This window comes from Crotalus tigris, unplaced genomic scaffold (genome assembly GCF_016545835.1).
Source record: "Crotalus tigris isolate CLP2741 ecotype Arizona unplaced genomic scaffold, ASM1654583v1 scf7180000023608.1681014, whole genome shotgun sequence".
Taxonomy (NCBI): domain Eukaryota; kingdom Metazoa; phylum Chordata; class Lepidosauria; order Squamata; family Viperidae; genus Crotalus; species Crotalus tigris.
In genome coordinates this window covers 134,026-158,634 of record NW_024100075.1, presented here as the reverse complement: position 1 = coordinate 158,634, position 24,609 = coordinate 134,026, and the positions used below count along the sequence as shown (strand labels likewise).

Here is a 24,609-nt window from a genome sequence, read left to right as displayed (position 1 = left end):
AACGTCATCATGCAGCAGCCTAAATCTGGGGAAACGGTTATGAAACTTTCCACCCTACTCAAACCCCATATTTGTGTTGTTGTTAGTTGCAACATAAACAAAGCAATGCTGGCTTTTTCAACTTCTGGCTGCCTCTTTCTTCTTCAGATAACTCTACATACTGTCCATTAATCGAGACAGGCAAGGGAAAGGCAGGATAGGCCATTTAGTTCAGATGCAGCAGAATGCCAGTTTATCATGAAACTTCTTTCCCTGGCTTTGGAATGTATAATGCACTGAAGACATGTTTGTAAATAAAGTGGGTAACTGTTCTAGGTTGCTTTAGGTTTCAAAATTGAAATTTGAATCATGTGTGGCACTTTTTTTTTTATTGAGGCCGTGCTAGCAAGCTATGGACACAACAGCACCACAGACTCCACCATCTCAACTCAGAAATCAGGTTAAACTCAGTCTAGTTATACTGGGCTAATAAAACATAATTTACTTGAAGACGTAAAACGTGTCATCAGGTCACAATGTAATGGTTTTACTGGACAAAGAAATCTCAAGAGATAAGCATTTTTCTCAAATGTATTTCAAATGATTTTCTGCACAATCAGTAAATCTCATATATCACATTTAATTTTGAAATTTCCCCAGTACTTCACAACCTAAAGTCCATCTTTCTTTTATCATTCAATTCTTTTCCTTCTCATAAGAATATTAATGGTACATTATTGAATCTATCCTGAATTTATTAATTACTTTTCCTTTAATTCAATCATGTCTGATTCTCAAGAGTCTGCCTGGACAAGTCCCTGCACTCTTCTTGGCTAGGTTTTCAGAAGTGGTTTGCCATTGCTTCCTTCCTAGGACTGAGAGAAAGTGACTGGCCTAAGGTCACTACGTTGGCTTTGTACCTACTAGACTAGAACTCATAGCCTCCCGGTTTCTAGCTTGATGTCTTAGCCACTATGCCAAACTGGCTCTCTATGAAATATTTACCCAAACCATTAACTCCAAAATTCAATGTACTTCACTTAAGCATTATTTGATTTCAAAGGAATGGAATTAGGGAGATCTCTCCACCCTTATACACTGCTGAGTATTTTTATGCTACATGCTATGTTTATCCAGGAAAAAAAATAATCTAGCATTCTAAAAAATCTCCTACAATATCCTTGAGCATCTTCCCGCATTTACCATCCTTCTAAATAGTTTTCTGAATAGCAGAATTTGATTAACTCAGACAAAAGTTAAGTTAGACTCAATAGCAAGGAAATCCAAAGAGAGAAAAAAAAAAGGTTTCAGGAAGTATAGTAAATCCTGTGAAACAAGATGCTGATTGGACAGTTGTGAGCACTTCCTAGTAGAAGAAAATATGGAAGTTATCTGAAGAGACTAGCATAAATACATGCAGAGCTTTCTAAAATGTTGGAGGAAAAAAATTGCTGTGTAAGAAATGTGTAAGAAAAGGCCTAGGGGTGAAGAACCAAGGCAGACACTAAAAAGTGTAGGTACTCAGTCAGAAAAATTAAAATTAAAATGCGGAATAAGCTGAACAAAGCAATTTTTCAGATTCCCCATGACAATATGTTATATTATATATCTCAACCTCAGCAATCTCCCATAAACTATATTTTATAACAATTTTTTTAAAAAGTTATGTATTTATAGAATTCTACATATTCAAGCATTTCCTAGGCTCGCTAAATTGGGAAGATATAGCTTCCTAGGTGCAAAGTCTAAAGAAAGAAGTAGTCATTGCTCTGAATGTAAGAGTATAGCATCAAAGTAGTAATCTGAGAATTAGAAAAGGTAGTTTTCTCCACAGCAGGTGCCAATATTAGCCCACTATATAATTTAGGACTAATATTGCTTTTAAAAAGGTAAAGGATTCCCTGTCTAGTTGTGTCCAACTCCAGGATGTGGTGCTCATCTGCATTTCTTCGCTGAGGGGACCAGCATTGTCCAAAACATTTTCAGTGGTCCTGTGGCCAGCATGGCTGTATGCCAAAGATGCACAGAACACTGTTACCTTCTCACAGAAGTGGTACCTATTCATCTACTCGCATTTGCATGCTTTCAAACTGCTATTTGGGCAAGAGCTGGGGCAGGCACGGGAGCTCACCCCATTGAACAGTGCTTGGGTCTCAAACATCAGCTGTCAGCTTCCCAGTTAAAAAGCTCAGCGTCTTTAACCATTGAGCATTGGTGCCCCCTTTAAAAATATGGAATACTTCACAAATGTGTATGTCATCCTTGCTCATACTGCTTAGGAAGTTGTTAAATTGGAGAATGAATGGATTTGGGCAGTGGGGTAACATGAATACTTTGAATAATCTTGACAAAGACTAGTCTATCCTATTCTAGTGCCATACAGATTTGTTGGGACTAGAAATACTAGAATCCCCAACCATTTTGGGAGATACATCTTGTTTCACCATGATACTAGATTGGAGAAGACTGAAGTACATTGATAAAGGAATATTTCAGTCTCAGGCAAGATGTGGTATTTTTAAACATCTTAAAAGACTGTCCTTAATCAGCTGTCATGAAAACCAGAGAAGGAGCAACTAAAGATAATCCTACATCATAACCTGCACCTAGTGAGCAATGTGAGATTTACTTAATTGACTGAAAACAGTGACCAGTGTCACCAAAATAGGGACTAGAATGTTGAAAAGGTAAACATAGAGATTTGTTTTCTACTCCTCACGTAATACAGAATTCAAAGGTCTTTCAATGACACTGAGGCAGAAGATCTAGGATAGAGAAATGAAAATATTTCTTATAATAGTTCAGTTTTGAAATGTTCCTAATATGAAATAACATCCAATGTTAAGAACAATAAAACGGATTGCAAAAAAACAAATGGCGATCACTAGGAAATCTGTCATATCTTATCTCCAATATTATAATCTTTATGTCTCTGTATAATATTTATTGGGAATACAAGTGAGAGTGTGACTGTACCATGTTTACAAGTTTCCCTTTTAAATCTAGTTGGCTACTATGGGGGAAGATAATTTTGGATTACAGGTAGTCCTTGACTTACAACAGTTCCTTTATTGACCGTTTGAAGTCACAACATTACTGAAAAAAGAGAGTTATGACCGTTTTTCACACTTACAACCATTACAGTATCCCCATGGTCATGTGATCAAAGTTCAGATGCTTGGCAACCAATTCACCATTTATTGCAGCGTCCTGGGGTATCAGTATCACTTTTTGCGACCTTCTGACAAGCAAAGTCAATGGGGAATCCAGATTCACTTCACAGCTGTGCTACTAATTTAACAAGTGCAGTGATTCACTTAAGAAATGTGACAAGAAAGCTCGTAAAATGGGGCAAAACTCGCTTAACAAATGTCTCCCTTATCAACAGAAATTTTGGGCTTAATTGTGGTCATACACTGAGGACTACCTGTATAAGGTCTTTGCGGTGTTCCTCTCAATGGATAAAAGGTAATCGTGATATCCACTAATTCAGATATGTTAAACACAAGGCCCGCGGGCCAGATGCGGCCCGCAAAGTGGTTTCATGTGGCCCGCGAAGCCATCCTGGAAACAGTGAGGAAACAGCTCCTGCTGCCTTGGCCCTGGCCCAGGCCAGCCGGGAGCCAATGTACAATTTTGTGGTGGCCATCTATGCTGAAAAACATTCAGTCTTAGCTCCACAAGGCCATCTGGAAACAGCGAGGAACCAGCCCCTGCCGCGTCAGCTCCGCCCCCTGGATGCATACTGGGGAGGTGTCACCCTTTGTGAGAAATGAAGAAATGCACCATCATCTGGAAGTGGCCAGCAAATAGCCCTCACTTACTTCACATATCCGGCTTGATGGGCTCTGGGGAGGGGTTTCGGCAGGCAGCGGGGCGCTTTCACAGCACTGAGAAGCTGAGCCGGGTGGCGCAAATCCAAAAAAGAAGCATGACGCCGCCCAACCCCCAGCCTGCCCGGTTTCAGCAGGTAGCGGGGTGCTCTCACAGCGCAGAGGCTGAGCCGGGTGGTACAAATCCAAAAAGAAGCGCAACGTCGTCCAGCCCCCAGCCTGCCCAGTCTCGGCAGGCAGCGGGGCGCTTGCCTCACAGTGCCAAGAGCTGAGCTGGGTGGCGCGAATCTGATGAGAAGTACAATGCTGCTCAGCCCCCAGCCTGCCCAGTTTCAGTAGGGAGCCTCTCGGTGCTGTGAGGAAAGTGCCCCACTGCCTGCCAAAACCGGGAAGGCTGGAGGCTGGGCAGCCTCACGCTTGTTTTCAGATTCGTGCCACCTGGCTCAGCCTTTTGGCGCTGTGAGGAGAGTGCCCCACTGCCTGCCGAGACTGGGCAGGCTGGGGGCTGGGCGTCATTGCGCAGGTAACGTTGACTCTCATGCTGCTCATGGCATCCCCTCCCCCAGACCCCACCAAGCCAGATATGTGAAGTAGGTGAGGGCCATGTGCTGGCCACTTCCAGGCGATGATGCATTTCTTCATTCCTCATGAAGGGTGATACCTCCCCAGCTGTGTTTCTTGGCTGTTTTTCTCCTTTCCTCACAAATACTTTCTCACCACTCTGTACTTAGGAAGGAAGGAAGGAAAGAAGAAAAGAAGGAGAGGGAGGGTCTAAGGGAAGTCCTGCCTTAGTCCTGCCCTGCTGCCCTTTCACCATCCCCTTGCCCCCTTCACCTGGCCTATCCTGGGGTTTCCCATCCTTTTGCTAAGGAAGCTTTGGATACAAAGCCGGGTCTCCTCCCATGGAGAGGGAATGGGCCTCCCTCTGACTTTGCCTTTGTACTCATCATGAGCAATCTGGCTAAGGAGAGCAAGCACAGCAGCAGCAGCCTTGAGGAGGAGGTAAGTGCAGCTGTGCGCCCCCTTGGGGAAGTGGGGCTGGGCTTGGTGCCGCAGGTGCTCAAGGGCCAGGCTGGGCGTTTGATCTCTGCTGCCCAGGGCTCCGGCAGCCCGTGCCAGCATCCAGCCCCCCCGCCAGGCCTGAGAGGAACAGTGAGGCTTCTCCAGTGAACCATGCCTTGGCACTTGCCCTGGTCCCACCCCCTTCTGCCAGAGACTCTCATATCTGTCCCACTCCTGCCCATGCTCCCACAGGCACCCTTGACGCGAACGATGTAGAACTGGCCACGCCCACCCAGTAGGCCGCACCCACCGGGCCCCCAAGGTCAACTGCAATGCTGATGCGGCCCTCAATGAAATTGAGTTTGACACCCCTGCACTAATTTGACCAAACCATTCACTCCATCCCACGCAGATTAAGATCCATATACATTAGAAGTTTTGCCCAAATGTTTTGTGTGTATATGTTTGTGTGGTTTGCGTCCTTAGAATGTCAGGAAGCCACATCATTTTATATGGAAATGTCAAGAAAGGCAGTTTAAACTCCTCAGGATGGAGATGTTTGCAATGCTTCATTTTAACATGTTATTTCCCTTATCACAGCAGGTTTAGGGTTACTAAAAGATAATGCTCAAGGAATAGAATATACTGAAGCAACAAAGGCCTAATTGCTTTTTTTTTTTTTGAAGCAGACAAATTGCCACAGATGAGAGCTGAAAGCAGGAGTCCATCCAAAGTGCAAGTGTTTTCTCTCTAGACAACAGAACCTTTGTACTCATGACAAGAACAGTCTTACAATAAGAAAGGAGAGTGGTTGGATACAGGAGGCATTGTATTTATGTAAGTAGAATGAAACGGCAAAACAAGGATATTTTATTATTCAGCTGCAAAAAGATTCCCTTGACCAGACATATACACATACAACCTCTAAAAGCAGAACATTTGCAGAACAACGATGTGTTGCTATATCCAGCCAAGCTGCTCTACTCTGCTCTTTAGACTTAGGTCTAAAGCCAAGCCACCAATCAACTGCGTTCTCCTTTACTGTGCACTAAACAGAGAAGAATAACTTGTCCTTTTATGTGCACACAGTACAAAAGCTCCCTACCTCTTTGACAGCACACCTTTCTACTGTGTTGTAGAAATTCAAAAGAAGTGTTTTAACGTAGCACAATTTTCAGTTTCTTTAGTCCAAACTGGCCACTGTAAATCAGGAAAACTATAGTAGTTAAAAAACATTTTGGGCATGAAGCTTTTTCATTAGAAAGCTGCAGCACTGTTCCTGCCACAAAGAATACACATTACCACTGTGAGCATGGGCACACGCGTGCATTCACACACACACACAAAGGGTAACTTCAGGGTTGATATCTTTTAATGCTTGATATAATCATAGAATGCAACAGTTGGAGATACATTTAATCCAGCCTCCTGCCCAAGGAAGATTTTACCACTTTTTTAAATAATATTTTTTGAACACTACAATTAAAAAAATAAGAATCAATACAAATAAAAAAGAAAGAAAAAAATAGAAAGTGCAAAAAAGAAAAAAAGATATAAAGAAATGACTTCCCCTTTCATAACAAGTATACACAATATTTATCACATTCTTTTAAAATATAACAAATATCTCTTCTTCCTATATCTCATCCTTTACCTTAAAACAAATCTTTAAAATTCAGGCCTGAGAAGCAAACATCTATTAAAGGTTACCAAAGATAACATATTTATTTTAATTTTGATCGAAAAAACAAATTTATATTTCTTTTTTATACTTTTAATGATCTTGAATAGAATCCTACAACTTTATTTTTCCCCATTTTTTTCTTCATCCTTTTTTCCCAAAACTTTTTCAAAACTTTAACAAGTAAATCCAATTTAAGCAAATTATTCAGGTCACTCTTTTGGTTTGTTAAGACATCAGCCAGTTTCATTTGTATATCAAGTATATCTAGCATCTCCTTCCACATCTTTTCCATAATCTGTCATTTTCAAATCAGTTTCAGTCCTATCCAGCAAAGTTTGCTCCTCTTCCATATCATCTTCCAAACATAGTGTCTATAATATCACACATTTTAAAAAATTAACTTCTGGGTTTATTGTTCACAAACATCCTTCAATATGTCTAATATTTTGCTCCATTCTGTATTAATAAGTCAACTCCAGATGCTCTTCTCCTTTAATTCTAATATTTAATTCCTTTAAAAAAATGGCACCTCCAACCAAGCTTAATAAAAACAGAAGTAGCCACATTCCATCTCAACTATAGTTACACAAATTATCAGCCTTCAGTGATGTTACAGAACCGTATTTTACAATGCGATAACTCTCCAAGTATCTGGGCGTAATACTGGACAGATCACTCATCTTCAGGCAACACCTGCAAAAAACAACTGCAAAATTGAAAAGCCATAACAATTTCCTGAACAGACTGGCTAGAACGTCTTGGGGCATTGAGGCTAGCACTGAATGAACAACAACAGGTTTTGGTTTATTCCACAACCAAGTATTGTGCCAGTATGTGGCTTAAGAGCACCTATACCCAAATGGTCGATGTTCAACTCCGCCAGACAATGCATATCATCTCTGGCACATTGCATCCCACTCCTGTTCATTGGTTACTAGTACTTAGCAATATCATACTGCCCCACATTAAGTCAACAAGCTCTTGTTCAGCTATGGTCAATCATGCTGAACAATAAGGCCCTCCCTATTCATTAGGACAATGCACAGTCTATCACAAGATTGAAATCCCATAGGCCAGCATGGAAAATAGCTATTCACTTAGCATCTACCCAAATTTAGCCTGAGAATATCTGGAGAGAAGAATGGTCCAAGGTACCTTCTTGTGGCCTGACCATTAGTGATCCCTCTACCAAACGACCTGGTTTTGACCTGCCTTGCTCTGTCTGGATGAAATTGAACAGAATTAGGTGTGATGCTGGAAGAAGTGCCCCCGTCCTATATCAGTGGGGATGGAAAGAATCCCTTTGTTGTGCTTGTGGTGCTGATATGCAAACCGCTAAACATCCTGTGCAAGATTGTCCATGACTTGCATTCTCTGGTTCCTAGAAGATTTGCACAAAGCAATGCCAGAGGCGATTCCCTGGATAGCCAAACTGAACATCCAATTATGAGACCACTGACATACTCTCATAAAAGTTTTGTAGATAAGTAGGGCAATGTTGGAAGAAGGAATCTTTGCCTACTTTGCAAGAGTGGTTTTTTAAAGTTTCTTATTTGGCGGAAATGGCAAAGATTTCGGCTTTCTTGAAAGATCAATCGCAAGAGAAGTATTTTTTGGTATGGAAAAAATGGATAGATTTCATACAATATAAGTTGGATATAAAAAAATATTATTTAGTTTTTTGAATAATTTATATTTAAAATTTAAGATATTTTATAGACATTTTTTTTAATTTTCTTTTTCTTTTTGTTTGATTTCTTCTTTTTCTGTTTCTTTTTTCCTTCCTTCTGGTATTTTTTATATATATATATATATATATATATATATAGTTGTTAACTATTTTATAATTTGTTTAATTAATGTATTTAGATTTGCTTATGGTTTGTATGTGTATTAAGATTTTTCTTAAAAATTTTAATTAAGCCTGTATTCAGCTCTGGGAAGGTCGGGGGAGGGTTGGGAGGGTTTGGGGAAGGGAATTGTTTTGTAAAACTTAAAAATTTTCAATTAAAAAAAAGTTTTGTAAACAATTACGTGGATTGTGTATAAATGTTTAGTTCTCTTCTGTCACGTTCCTATCATATATTAAATAATAATAAATAATTCCTGCAAATGTCCAAATTTCAAAACCCCTATTTTATATACTCTTATTAAATATTCAAAACAATAACATTTTTCACAGGAAGGATTCTTATAATTGGTTTCAAAATCTTACTTCAATTCCAGCTGGACCTTTAGTCCATTTGTAACTTTCCAAAATCAACATTCTAATCACCCTTACGCTGTTTATTCCAAAAAAAGAGACTATTCTAACTCTTTAAACTTGTATAAAACTTTTTTCACTGAAGAATCGAAGATTCCGAGACAGTATCTCCTATAAGCTCCAGGATGAAGCTCCAAGTAATTTCCTAGACTTTTCCACACATATAATAAAGAAGTACTGGAAGGAGTGAAGCTCAGGCCACCAATCATTCTAGGAGACAAAATACTATTTTTCACCCAAAGATATTGTGATATGATTACTACACTCAAGTTGGTAGCTGCCTTAATCTCAATATCCAACAGAAAGAGAAGAGGCACCCAACCAAACTTGAACAGAGTGCTGGAGTGGTTCCATAAAATAGCAGCACAGGAAATCAGGAGAGGCATGTCTGAAAACTGTTCGTAAATTGCAGACTGACTGAAAACCTGATGGTGGCATAACAGGGCCTATTGTTGATCACTGAAAAGTAAATCAAGACTCAACTACACAGCAAAGTCTTTCTTAGAAAACAAGCTACTTAGGAAGCCTGTTGAGTTGTGGTTTTACTTAGAGATCAATTGTCCAATATGTAGTACACACTTGGAGAAAAAATAAAAGAGAGGAGGAACAACAACAAAAAATAATTATCTGGGCTATATAATAGGCTAAACAAACTATTCCATGTTCAGACAGCATATATGTCCTTTAAGTTAACAAATGCCAGTGTTAAGTGCTTTTACAGAAATAGTAATTGAGCAGAACTTAGCAACTTCTGGAGATTCTGTAGAAGAAGCTAATAGAAAGGATATGTTCTCCTCAGCTGACCTGCTGGCACAATTGGCTGATAAAAGCACTATTAAGTCACCACAAAATGGGCAATGCGGTAAACCAGGTGAGACTGAATTGATCCCGCCTTTCAAATAGGAGCAAAAAAATGATCTTATAAAGAATCATATCTCCCATTTAAATCCTTTGATGGCAAGGATTTTTTTTTTTTATCCTGCATCTAAACCTGGATACAGCTGTCCTGTACAGGATGACATTATTAATAAAGTACTGGCTGGGATAAAGGGTTTTCCAAACATGCCTCCTTTACAGCAATACTGGAACATTTATTTATGTTTGCTTGCTGTAGAGTTGCAGGCCAAACATCAACATAAAAATTAAAACAAGCTACCTGAAGGTAATTTGACAAATTTGTGATTTTGCATGTATCAAAGCCACCCCCCCAAAAAATGCAAAATTTTATGACTTTCACAGAAATTTTACCAAAGTGTTCACTTAGTAAAGAAGCACATGATTTACATTTGCTTTCCTTTTTCTTTGCGGAGGGATCAGGAATCCTTATTTTCTATTAGGACTAAAGAGAGCTGACTGAGATATAAAGCAATATCTTGATGCAGATCTCCAGAAAGACCAGAATATAAAGTCAATATTACAGATGCAGAATTGTTATGCTGAGTTGTCCTCTATACCATGCTTGGTGTTCAGAATTAATTTTAGCCTTCATTAACATTGGTATAAGCTAGACATGTGCAGGGCTCCCAAGATATACCTCAAAAGAACTCTAAAGAAAATAAAGGCTAATTGTTTCCTATAGAACAGGATAGTCAGGGATGTATTAGTAGATGGATTACAGATTGTCCTTCTGTACATTTAGCCATAAGAAGCAACTAGATGGCTTGTGTCTATATTTACATTGACCTACCCTAAGAATATAGTACTTCTGAAGTATACTGGAAAACTTCGACTTACAGCCACAGTTGAGACTGGAAGTTTAGTCATAAGTCATTGCAGTCATAAGTTGAGTGATCACATAACTCGATTCAATTTTAAAACTGTTTTTACAACGGTTAAGTGAATCACATGGTCATTACTCTGAATCCAGCTTGTTCAATGGGTATTTATTGCTGGAAAATGGCAAGAAACCATTGCAAAATGCAATCATGTCACCATGGGATGCTGCAATCAGTTGTAAATGTGAGCTGGTTGCCAAGTCAAGATGCAATCAAGTGACCACATAGGTGGTGTGTCATTTATAACTTTGAAGACAGATTGTAACTTTTCTTGAGTCTGTCGTAACTTCCAAGGGTCATTAAGCAACACATGTAAGTTGACGAATGCCTGTATTCCTTTCTTGCTGTCTCCAACTAAGAATGGTAGCTGACACACTTACAAAGAACCATTCTGGTCACTGAAATCTGGTTGTTAACAATCTCATCCTACTCAAGTTGGAAAAGAATTCAGTGTTAATTTAAATGACAAGGCACAAACCACTAACTGCTTTCCTATGTTTGTTAACTATTATAGCTTATTCCCACATTTTATGTATGTTCTTGCCACTAGAGAGTCCTGTGGCTATACTGAATTATTCAGTGACAAAGTTGAAGTGCGGTCAACTAAAATCAGTACATGTAATTAAAAGGAAGTTTTTTTTCCTCCCTGGGACAGGAAGAAGCTTTAATCCACCCTTCCAGTCTGAAAAGTGTACTTTCCTGGCAAAAACAACTTGAAGTGATCAGAAAGATAATTAAATCCAACTAACCTTCTCTTCAATAGTAAACTCTTTCCAAATTACATCACAAAAAATGCATATAATATTAGAGGCAGCTATCTGGATCCAGTAAAGAAGGATTAGGTACTACAGTCTGTGTAAAGTAGAGGCATAGAACTTCAACCAAGATCCCAACTAGCATTTAGGCTTGCAAGCAACCATTTGAATAGCTAAAGTCTTTAACAGAGACCCCTAAAGGAAAGTAAATATTTCATATGGGGAAATAGTTGATTTTCTATCTTTTGCAAGTAATCAACGCAATACAAATGAGCAAAAAAGGCATACACAGGCAAGCAATGTTGCAAAATCTGTCACTTTGTTTTGCAAGTATAATTCGGCTGAACATGGTCAGTGGATCATTGTGGTGTTCTCTTTAGTCTCTACCCATTTTTAACAATGTGTTCTTCCCACAAATTCACTCACTGTAAAATATTCTTGCATCACTCAGTTCCCACGATACCATCAGGTTATGTAAAATGGGTTGGGCTCTTGAAAATCACTCTGGGCACACCCACTTAAGGTTTGGGTGAAACACAGAGAGATAATACAGCTAGAAACTGTTCAGGCATGGTTTAAGAAAGTTTAAAGCAACTGCATTTTTTTTTCCCAAGGGAAAGTGAAATAGATTAAAGAGCTGATTTACCTTTGTAGGTCGTCAAGTCCTCTGACCATTGATGAGCTAGGGTTCAGCCGTAGGAAATTTTGCTTCAAATTGAGATGAGTGAGGTCCTGGCTATAAAAAAGATTGACAGGCATATCCTCCAGGCTGCAACATGAGAGGTCCACTGAGCTTATTCGCTGGGATGCAATCTAAAAACAAACCAAACCAAAAAAAAAAAAAAAAAGTTAAAAATGCTTATTGGCTAGGTAAGGATTCTTTTCTGCTTATCAAATTAGTTCAGCTATAAAAGCTAAGTATGTGCAAGGCTATTTTCAGAAAAGGGGGGGGAGAGTGTCTCCTTAAATATTATTCTTTCAATAAGTTCTCATATTTATTTCACACTTTCTTTTAAGTTTCTCTATAGCTGTGTCCTTCTGAATAGCCAGTATGTGTTTATCACCTAGAGGTGTTTGCATGTGGAAAGCCAAAAGAGATTAAAATGATGGAAGGAGTGTCATATTATTGCACTGCTAGCTCCATCCCTTTTGCATACGTGTTGTGACATCACACACATAAAAAGGGGCGATGCTTTGTATCCTGTGGATGTCTCAGTAGAAACATTTCTTTTTCTGTAGTTGTCCCTATTCTGCTCAATATACTTCATCCACTCAAAGATATCCTACTCCCTAGAAGAAATTCACCTATCATCTCTTATTGTTTACACCTGGAAATGTATTTCTGAATGCAACAAGCCTCCCTTATTTCCTTTAAGTTCCTCCTTCAAGCTCATTTTGTTCAGGAACACTTTAGGTCAATATCCTATCCTGTCTTATCATAGCTTATCCTATCCTATAGCTAAACAAAACAAAACACATATGAATGAAATAATCATATATACTGACTTATCTATGCGTCCTTCTTTCCTTTCTCTTGGTTGTGTGTATCTTTTATTAGAAAACTGCATGAGTTAGGAGCTTGGGGTTTTTGTAAAGCATCATGTATTTAGATCATTGTACAAAAGTAAGGGAAACCACAAGTGTAACCCTACAATCTTGTTTCCTCATCCAAAAGAAAGCAGCTTTATGGATGGACTTGCAAAGAAATCCAAAGTGTCCTTTGTTAAAATTCCATATACTATATCTGTTCTGTGTAGTTTTTTCTTTGATCAAAGAAAAATAAGCAGAAAAAATATAGACGCACCCTGTGTAGCTAGAGGCTCCCAAACGGAATCCCACGCATTGAGTTTAAAGAGTTCTTCAACGATCATGGGATTTCTCTAAATACTGAGAAAAGTATAGGCCTGGCATTGCTTCCAATACTGGTAAGTCCTTGACTTGAGACCACAATTGAGCCCACAATTTCCACTGTTGAGTAAGACAGTTGTTAAGTCAGTTTTTTTGCCACACTTTATGACTTTTCTTGACACAGCTGTGAATTGAATCAATGCAGGTGTTAAGTTAGTAACATGTTTGTTAAATGGATCTGGCTTCCCCATTGATTTTGCTTGTCAGAAAGTCACATAAGATGATCAGATGACCTCAGAACACTGCAACCGTCATAAATGCATGCCAGTTGCCAAGCATCTGAATTCTGATCACATGGCCATGGGGTTGCAACCTAAGTGTGAAAAATGGTCGTAAATCACTTTTGTCAGTGTGTTGTTAACTTCAAACGGTCATAAATAAATGGTTGTAAATTGAGAACTACCTGTACTATTTCCCTGGATTCTCTCCTCCAACTGTTAATAAAATCTAAAGGAACGGCGCAAAATTTTTATTTATTTATTACATTTATATGCTGCCATCTTGCTATCCAAAGTGACAAAGATGGTTAGATAGCAGTGAAAGAGCAAAACAAACCCTACAAAAGACAGCTTAGCTATGATTTCATGAAGCCCATGAAATACATTAAAACACGGAGAAGATGATTAACTATCATACCAGCAGTTATATTAGTTTATTTCCAACTCAGTTAATGATAGAGTAATAAAAGGTAAACTAAAAAAGAGAGAAGATTCAGCACCATTGTCTGGACACTGGACATTTCTCTACAGCAAATACCAGTAATAAGTGTAACGCTGCTTCACGTGTGCACCAAGGGAACATAATTAATCTGATTTATTATGGTCTTCAACTTTGTTACTTGGTTCAGTCCTCTAGCCTTAACTAAAAGCTGTATATAAATAACAATTTATTGCAGAAGCCACACAATGATCATTGAAAGCTATAGAAATGACTGGAGGGATTTTGTAAATGCTCAAAACTGCTCGAAATAGTTCCTAGAAGTTGAAAATGATTTAGTGGCATATAACTAATCCAACGACAAGTATGTTTTAGCTGCAGCATAATAATATTCACTAAATTGTGTTCACATTAGAACCAAGAAAGGGAAAAAAACTGGAAACCTAATCCAGTACAGTGGTGGACCAAAGGTGATGACACAATATTCATAATTTTATCTGTCTGTCTGTCTGTCTGTCTGTCTGTCTGTCTGTCCGTCCATCCATCCATCCATCCATCCATGCCCCTCTTGGGGTACATACATTTTTCAGCTGCATGTGAAAATGGCGGGATGAGAATGGGGATTAATGCAGAATAGGTGGGATGTTCACATAACTTATAGAACTTTATATAAATAATAATAAGGTTTCCAGAATATGTTTAACACAAATGATTGGGGCTTTATAAGTTCACAGACTATCTAACATTAATTAACAAAATGTTATTATGGCATTGTTTTTTAATTATTCTTTGTCCTCAATATTTATAATTCTGTCAAACAATGGGCTATATTATCTGTATGTGAGCACATGCACACTCTCAGAGAAATATGCTTAAAATTAAAGAAAATCTTTCTTGAACCTGATAATGTAGTTTATATTAGACATAAACATCATGCTGCAGTCAGTGTGTTAGCCTTTAATATGCCAAAGGGATTCTTTTTTCTCTCCAAAAGCAACAATCAAGGATGTATGCCTTTAGCAACAATCTAAGAATGATCTTTAATACTGTAAAATTAAGGAAGAAGTTATAACCTCAGGACAAGGAGTTAAGATTTGGTGACTCACAAAATCTTCTAAATTGGACTTAACTTTGTGTATATTTAGATTCATGTGTTGCTTACTGCACAAATTCTGTACAGCAAAATGCATTTTATAGCTCAAATTTTACTGGTATTACCACTACTTACTAAATTATTAATAGCAATAATCAATACATTGTGATTGTTACTAAATTGTAAGACTGTAACTTTAGTACAATATTTGTTTAAAGAATGCAATTTTAAAAGCTTAATCCTAGCATTGACCCAGCTGATAGGAATAGCTTCCAGATTAGCAGATCAAAGCTAAGCCACAAGGCCCCTCTCAAAACCCAATGAAAATACAGGTTGTCCTTGCTTAGCAACCCCCATTCAGCAACTGCTTGAAGTCACAATGGTGCTGAGTGAGGAGATTTATAATTGGTCCTCAAAGTTGCAGTCCTCACACCATGCCTGCAGTCACATGATCATGATCCAAACGTTTAGCAACCACTACACAATTACAATGGTCACGGTGAACCACAGTGCTGTGACGGTTATTTGTGACCTTTATGGTTGGCTTCTGAGAAGTAAAGTCAACAGGGAAGTCATCGGCCCTCAGGAGTCACAATCACTTGACGTCGCATTTAAGGACTGCAACTGGAATGGCTGTTGTAAGTTGGCACAGTCATGTGATTTTTACTTCACAATCGCACTGCATAGTGACAAAGTTCCTGGTCCCAATTACAGCTCGCTGAAGACTATCTGTAAATTTGGTTCAAGGGCCTCAACATCTAAGATCTACAAGCATTCTTACCTTCCAGGAAATTAAGGAAGCCAAAAATTGCCCCGTTAAGGGCCAGTTTTAACAAGACTTTTAAGTGAGAAAATGTTAAGGGCGGCTTGACAGACTCTAGCCATGATTTGAAGTCTAGAAGAAGTTGATGAGATATTGCAGAACCTAAAGGAATCTCTAATAAACTTGGGTAGTGTTACTGTGAAGGTTCTCAGAACTTTATAACAGACTGTAAATCATGAAACTGCAAGGCTCGTTATCTTGACTTTAGGTAAATTTAGGTCCACTGCTGACGAATCATAAAATTGCACTGGCAGTTTTATGGGTCCAAGTAGAAGCATCTCTCATCTGTTACTTCTGTGACAAAAAATGATTGAAAAGTAACACCCAGATATTTGAAGTCTTTTCGTTTGATGAAGTACTGCTGCGGATAAACCCCGAACTGTGGCAACATTTTGCTTGTTGCTTGGTGATCAGCACTAACAATTTTAGGGTAGCTAAAGGCCACTTCTTCCTTACTATAAAACATGGGAAGCCCTTGAAAGCTCTATCTTGGGCCTGTCGGTGTAGTAAAAACCATACCCGCAATACAGGTAGTCCTCGATTTACAACAGTTCCATTTAGTGACCGTTCAAAGTTACAACGGCACTGAAAAAAGTGACTTATGACCTTTTTTCACACTTACAGCCGTTGCAGCATCCCCATGGTCCTGTGATCAAAATTATATGCTTGGCAACGGACTTGTAGTTATGACAGCTGCAATGTCTTGGGGTCACGTGATCCCCTTTTGTAACCTTCAATGATATCAATGGGGAAGCCACATTCGCTTAGTGTTAGGGTTATAAACTTAACAACTGCAGTGATTCACCTGACACCTGCGGCAAGACAGGTCGTAAAATGGGGCAAAACTCCCTTAACAAATGTCGCGCTTAGGAATAGAAATTTTGGGATCGATTGTGATTGCAAGTTGAGGACCACCTGTATTGGCTGGCACAGGAATGAAAATTCCCATCATTGGAAGAAATTGTTTTCTCAACGAAGCTGATGAATCTAGAAATCTGGATAGGTATAAGTCCAATAGAGGATTGCCTTCTGGCATATACCGTATTTTCCGGCATATAAGACGACTCGGCGTATAAGACGACCCCCAACTTTGGAGAAGATTTGCATGGTTAGAAAGTCATCTTATACGCCGGAAAATACCGTATTTTCCGGCATATAAAACAACTCGGCTTATAAGATGACCCCCGACTTTGAAGAAGATTTGCATGGTTTAGAAAGTCGTCTTATACGCCGGAAAATACGGTATTATACAATGTTTTTTTTAAAACAGGCTATTTGAGTAAGGTATGTGATTAGTCATGTGATTAACCCTAACTAGGTGGGTATGTCCTAGAAAAGGAATCACCATTCTATTCATCAGTGTCCCTCGAAAGATTACAAATTTCCAGTTATTCCATTCCATAACAAACAAAGCCACACTGTTCACTTGACATTTTTACTGCAGTGGCTTACTGAAATGAGGATGCAATCAAGCACAACATCTAAAGAGGACAGGAAGAAAAAAGATGAGCTGAAACACTAATTGCTTCTCAAGCAACACCCAGGGAGAGCAAACAAGAATTCATTCCTTTACAAAGCTTAATAAGTCAGAACCAACTGAAACTATATTTTGGTTTGCTTATTTTGAAGCAGGGTCACAAAAACCAGCAATAAATGGCCTTCAAGTCTCTAAGCTAGAAAGGCAAAATCTAGATAATATTAGAAATTAGAGGTCAGCGACAGAAGTTGACCTTTCTACCCATGGCCTCAGCTTCGTGGTCTCAACAGCCTTGTATGCATTCCTGTATTTTGGAGGACAAGAAAAGATAAAATAAAATAATAAAAACATGGATGTCAGTAAGATTCAGGGTGGCTCAGTTTCTTTTCCCATTATCTTGTACACCATATTTAAAGAAAGCTGCCCTATTTTTTTTAAAAATCGGTTACTTTGATGTCTGAAGCAGCTACGTTATAAACCTCTTTTCAGAGCTGAATATTTTAGTTTTCCTTTAACTAGGTATGGAATTTGAATATTTTCCAAATATTGTTGAATTGCAAATCCCATCATCTCTCTCCAGGAGCTCTGTTGCTAGGGTTTGTAGGAACTGAGAGTTCACTCCATCACTAATCCACTGTTTCTTAGTTTAGATGTCACGAGTTTAAGTATCCAAAGTAAAATCCACATGAACAGTCTATCCTAGACAGATAAAACTAAATTTGAACTTGGTGATAGGATTCTCAGTTCAGAGAGACATAAATCTGATAGACATCCAGGATCTCAGCTCGTCCTTAATTGCGACTTACACTATGACACCTTTCAAGTGATGTTTAAGGTGGCAAAAGAGATTGCTGACAGGAAAACAACATATAACTTAGGTTCAAGCGAAGCATAAAAGCAAAACCGGTACTTCAGTTTTATAATGGCATTGCCTCTAATGCATAAAGAAATCTCATATCACAAAAAAAAACCCCTCTCTTTGAACCCTTTGTATGTGCTGCAGGATTACCGCCCCAATTAGAACAGAAAAGTGCAATTCGAAAACAACAAAGTTAAAAAAAAAAAAAGGCCAGGAAACAAAAGCAGTCTTTTAAACCAGATAAATATTCTAGCCAATGTGCTTTTCCTTTGTACATTCTGAGACAAGGCAGACAAATCAGAGCTACCATTTGGGTTGGGGGTCCTATCTCTGGGGGGTCATATCCTTACTATGGACCTTTTCTTCTGCACTACCTTCTTGTAGAAGGATGATTCAGTTGAGTTAATCTATCAGTGTTTTATAAAGCAGGACATAGAGGATTATGCAGCAGCCCTGCAAATGTCTTGGGAAAGAGGTGTATTATTTTATGTAGTAGTAACAGTAGCAGCACCAAGGTCGTAAAGGTAGCTTCTAGGGCAGAGGTGTCAAACTGCCGGACACGTCACAAGGAAACTGCGCCCACCCCATTGCCAGCAATGGGAAAAAGCTCCGATACATCACAAGTTTGACATGTCTGTTCTAGGGGACTGAACCATAATTCCCTGAAAGGTAGACTTATTCAGAATCTTTAAGGCTTATTGGTACCCCTTGTCTGAAGAAACTTTGTGGTCGAGATGGAGCCCTTGAAAAAACACTAAGTATCACAGCTTCAGCCAGGAAATGGTAACCGAAATGGTTAACAGAGTTCACTCAAGACCTCTTCCAGCTCCCCGGGAACTGGCAGTGGAAGAGCTGAGATAAATGTCCTTAATTGCAGACATAAGAATTCCTAGTAATTCAGCAGATAGTGCTGAAACAAGAAATTCAACCTGATATATATAACACCTCCTAGCTGTTAAATTTTAGGTTTCTTTCACCTGTCCTAAAAAGGCAATGGACTTCCTGCTGCTTGTTTATTGACCATGGATGTGGAAGGCACCTGGACTGTCTTTCAATAAAGGTTGTTTCTTATCTATGGCTCTTAGTAGCTTCAGCCTCTCACCAGGAGACTGAGATTCTGAATTCCTCTGTCTGCCTCAGGGAGCTCTCGATAACTTGTCTAATGTTCGGTATGTGCCATCCTTTTTTAATTTGGGGTCGGAGCACAAGCCGGAGATGTGCAAAGGCTCTCCTAGTCACTGTTGCCTTGTGTATCTTTCAAAACATGCACACACAGAACTGATAGAGACATAAATCTGATATAGATAACTAGATCTGATATAGACAGATCAGAGAGAGACAGCCAGTTAGTCATCTAAATGTTAATTATTTCATGGAGGGCTTCCCAATTTTAAAGTCTAGAACATTTGTGCCAGAATTGGAAGGGAAAAGTAACAGCTGCAGTATAGTAGTAACTAAGACCTGTGAAGATGATGGCAGAACACACCTCATTCATCATTATTCACACTTTTTTCTTCAGAGAACAAAGTCCCAGTATTGAATGCTTGACATAAAAGTATTCTACAATGCCTGCTATTCTGTACTTCTCCCCCTTATATTCTCAATGGGCAGCATACAACAGGCTATGCATGTAAATATGTGGTACGTGCCTAGGGAACAAACATCTAATTTCAGCCTTTTCAAGTAAGAGAATAATTGTTCAAGTGGCAATACTTGGAATTCTGCATAATTTATGTTGTCTTGTAGTGTAACAGAGGACAATCAAGTTGCTGAGTACTGTATCTTATTTGCACTTTGTGGAGCTCAGGTACAATGTTATGAGTTTTATTCTGTGTATACTAATATTTTCAGAGAAGAATAATGAAAGGATTATATAATTACTCCCTTCTTCTAATTTGTCTGTGATATTTCCTTTCCAGTTTCAATTAACCTGTTTAACATGATGTCTACATTCTATTGAATATTAATTATCACATTAACTATGGTAGCTTCAACAAGTAAGCTTCACAATCCATCATGTGAGGTTATACATGGCTTGATTTAAAAAAATAATCAATATTAAGTATAGTTTGTCAGGCTTTGAGGGGTGAACAAGAAGTAGATAACCTAAGCCAGTGGTGAATGTTTTCATATTCTTTCTCATGACACTCTCCAAGAACAAGGATTGGACTTCACACAAGTCCAGTCTTCCCAAGAGGTTTTTTTTTTTTTTTTTAAGGAAATTTATATGGCTGCCTACTTGCTCACAGTGACTCCAGGTGACTTACAAGCAATAAGAACACATATAAAAAAATAAAAATAAAAAAGCAATAACCCCTCACACATCCCCAGAGACAACAAACAGTCAAATGAGGCATTTGATGGGCTACATCCCACTCTTGGGTCCCCGGGGCGGCTGGCAAAACCAAGTCTTTAGGGCCTTATGAAAGAATGTCAAAGTGGGGGCAAGTCTAATTTCTGAAAGGATGATGTTCCAAAGGCAGGGAGCCACCATGGAGAAAGCTGAGTCCCGCCAGATATACCTACTTTGATGTCGGGGTGGATGTGACTGGAAAGAGATGGTCCTCAGATAACCTGGTCCCAAGCCATGAAGGGCATTAAAGGTGACAACCAGCATCTTGAATTGCACCTGGAATCAAATTGGTAACCAATGCAGCTCCCACAGGAGAGATAACACAAGTATATACCTAGGTCTACACAAAACTGTGCAGGCCACTGCATTTTGATCAATTGGAACTTCCAGATACTTTTTTCAATCTTGAGTTTTGAGGTAAGTTGCCTACAACTCCCATTATCCCCAATTAGTGCTACGAGACTTGCAGAAATGAAGCTCAACACATCAAAAAGGTAACATGTTGTAGAATCCTGATTTAGCATGCTATATCATTTGGTACAATGACTCTCAAAGTGGGCTTGTGGGTTTATAGATAAATAAAACTTGTCCCTAGGCCAAATTCATCATTTAACATTTTAGAATATTATCCCCCACAGATTTCTAATGCTAACAGAATTGGGGGAAAATGCACATATTAATTGCAAAATTGTCACATACATGAAAGCTAACGAAACACAGCACTATAAATTGACAGTGATATATGCTTTATCTTGCATTGTCAAAATTCTCAATATCACTAACCACCAGGTTTTTCATAAGCAAGCATTATAATGAAATGATCTTTTTTAAAAAAATCCTTTTGCCCCAGTAACCAGGGAATTACTCCCTTGGGAACAACAACAACAACAAAAAAATAGTTTCTTCCACTTGTTCTTATGTAATGAAAATGAGTGACTAATACGTGATCCAAGGATATTGATATTTAGCACTATCAATTTATGTCTTGATAAGCAGTTGATCTGATAGCAGAATCAAACTAATTAAAATGTCTAATTAGAAAAAAATCAAAGAAAATCCAATTAGATTAAATAAAGTTTTTTCTGCTCTTCAAGTAAAGATTGATTACTGGTAACATTTACGTTAGTATAGTAAGCAGCACTATTTTTTGTCAAATTGTAATAGTTTGAATTCTCCTAAACTTAGAAGACGATAATTCAAATAAGAATTATTCCAAGGGAACTGATTTATTTTCCTTTCCTTTTCTCTTTTATTAGAACTAGTAGAATAGATGAATTATTCATCTAGCATAATTATTTTTATGTTATACCAGTGCCCAACTGTGATTCATTTTATCCTTCGGTGGACTCTCCTCAAATTATATCTTAATATTTTCAACCATGAAGGTGAATTCTTTTTCTCCTGTTAAAGAAGAATCATTCATATATTCAATGCTTTTGCGAAATGAACCTTCAGTGTCATTTTAACTTTGTTAATTTGCAAGGCAGCACAAGCAATACGAAGCAAAGGCAAATACATGAGCCCACTTTTTTTTATTTACCACTGTGGATATAATTGGCTTATTCAACAAGCCATGTGAAAATATCCTGGTTTAGCACTACGTGTGAACGCAGCATGAAGAAAATAATACACTCCCAATGTTAAGTGTTTAAATTTGTTAAGAATGCTGAGAATACTCCCTTCTTATAGATTACAAATTTGAAATAAAGAAAAATGTATTATTAAAGGGAGTGAAAGTTATACAAAGGAGGAAATAATTATTGAATCATACCAGAAAAATACAGTTGCATATGACAGAAAGAATTCATAGAAGAAAATACTATTCTATCAGCCAGAAGAATATTACATGTCTATAAAATGGAGTTATATTGAAATTTCCATAATGGAAGATAAAATAAACAAGGAACTTTGTGGAATGCTGACCTTTTTGGCTGAAAATGGAAAGAACTAAAATGTTTGTTTTTAGGCTGAATAATTTAAAATGCATTGAATAAGAGAACCAAGGGATTATGTTTAAGAGAGAGGAGGGATAACAGCTTTGACTGTAGCTGCTGTAATGAAGGTTACTACTCCCTTCATTTTTTTTCCTTTTAATGGTTTTGATTCCTGCATTTTTTTTTCTTTTTCTTTCCTTCTTTTATGTATTTATTTTTATTTTATTCAAGTAAAAATTCTCAATAAAGGTTTTTTTTTTAAAAAAAAAGTTACTTTGAGAGAATATTGCTAAAAACAACATTCCATAATACTAAGAAATGTGTTGCTGTTCTTTTTTTCTTTTTTCTTTTAAACAAAAGTCTTAAACGTTTGCCTATTTCTACACTGGCTTACACTAGCAGGTTTATATATCCCGGCATTCAAAGAAAAGAAGATGTTGCTGTGATTACATAACAAAATGGGCTTACACTGGCAATTTCCCAACCCAGCTGAACAAAGAGAAAGCACAGGATGGTACCAAGTCATCTTGTGCAATCAGGAACTTAAAAAGCTAGCAATTCCCAATCCTTCTTCCTATACTTCTGAACATCATTATTTGCCTTACTTTTCAGTGCAAGATAGTACAATTAATTAAGACAACTGCTAACGCAGAGACAGGACAGCCAGAATTAATGTAGCCACATATTTATATCTTGTGATTCTCCTGAGGAGCTTAGAGCAATTCACACAGCACTACTTTCTCCAATTCCCCCCACTTGTGAGGCAGATTGATCTGAGTGATAACTATTGGCTGAAAGTCATTTGATAGGTTTCTATAGCTGGATTTTAACCCCAGTCCTAGCTCCCCACCCAATAGCATAACTACTACACCATGCATTATTCAAGTCTATCCACAATTCACAGCTACAATATATTCTGGGCAATGAAGAAGGAAAAGGAAATGAAAGAGATGGAGAATATCATGGATTGTTGAAGAGCTTTCACTTGCAACTGAATGCAGGTAGTCCTTTACTTACGACCGGTTGCTTAACGACTGTCTGAAGTTATGACAGACTCTTCCCAACAAGGGACTTACAACCCAGTTTCAAACTTCCTATGTTGCCCCCCCCCCCCAAAGCCATGTGGTTGCATTATAGGCACTCAGCAAGCAACCCTCCTTTATGGCTGTTTGCAGCACTGGTGTTACCATATATGACCATGGTTTATGATGTTTTCGTCAGAAATTGGTGTTTACTTCCAGTTTTTCACAAAAATTGATCCATAGCAAACAATGGATTTGCTTAATGACCATGGCACTTGCTGAATGACCATGCCATTCACTTTACAACTGTAGCATTCACTTAATGACACCCACAAAATATATTATAAAAACTGGCCCGAATACAAATTTAAATATGTCACATTAAGATAGCTTTCACTGCAGGAGGAGAGAATTTATATGTACTTGCACACATGCTAATAATTTTTTTCAGGTAGATAAGCAGAAAACTAGCATTTTCTGAAGCTGTAAGATAAAGATTTCTTATTATTATGTAACTTAAATACAAACCTACGTCCATTATTTTGCTCAGATGATATTAACACTTTCACATAAACTATTCCTATATATGAGAGCCAGTTTGAAGTATATTAAGGAATGAGCTGGTAAACGGAGGACCCAGATTGTTGGGGTTAATATAACCGCTTAGAGAGCGGTTATATTACTCACTCTCTCTCTCTCTCTCTCTCTCTCTCTCTCTCTGTCTGTCTGTCTGTCTCTGTCTCTCTCTCATACTCAAAATTTGTGGCTGGCAAAGAGTTAGTGGGAGACTAGAAGCACGGAGCCGAAAACACCAGCCTGAAGATGACGAATGGGACTTCGTTGAAACGTCGGCAAGATACTTCCAATTTTACGTGGGAGAAAACCCGAATAACCAAAGACCTACACACACACACACACACACACACACACACACACACACATGCATACATACATATATATATATACACACATACACACACACACACACAGCTACATGATATTAGTCATGACCAATCATATAAATTGCTAAAATTGGCTGGTATAATATAATACTTATTTGATTATCTGTCATATTTATAACACTACAAGTGGCAAGCTAAAATGTCCTTTGCCACGTATTTAATTAAGCAGCTTTTTTAAAACTATTGTTTCTCAGTTTCCACCTTTGATATATACCAAGAGTCTAATTATG

At 38.2% G+C, this 24,609-nt stretch overlaps 1 protein-coding gene across 1 annotated transcript in view; it reads right to left on the bottom strand.

The window, feature by feature from the left end:
• PHLPP1 (PH domain and leucine rich repeat protein phosphatase 1) overlaps positions 1–24,609 on the bottom strand; it is a 166,696-nt gene that overhangs the window by 45,028 nt on the left and 97,059 nt on the right. Inside the window, exon 4 of the mRNA XM_039319699.1 lies at positions 11,938–12,104. Coding sequence (XP_039175633.1) covers positions 11,938–12,104 — 167 coding nt within the window. The remainder of the gene's footprint in view (positions 1–11,937; positions 12,105–24,609) is intronic.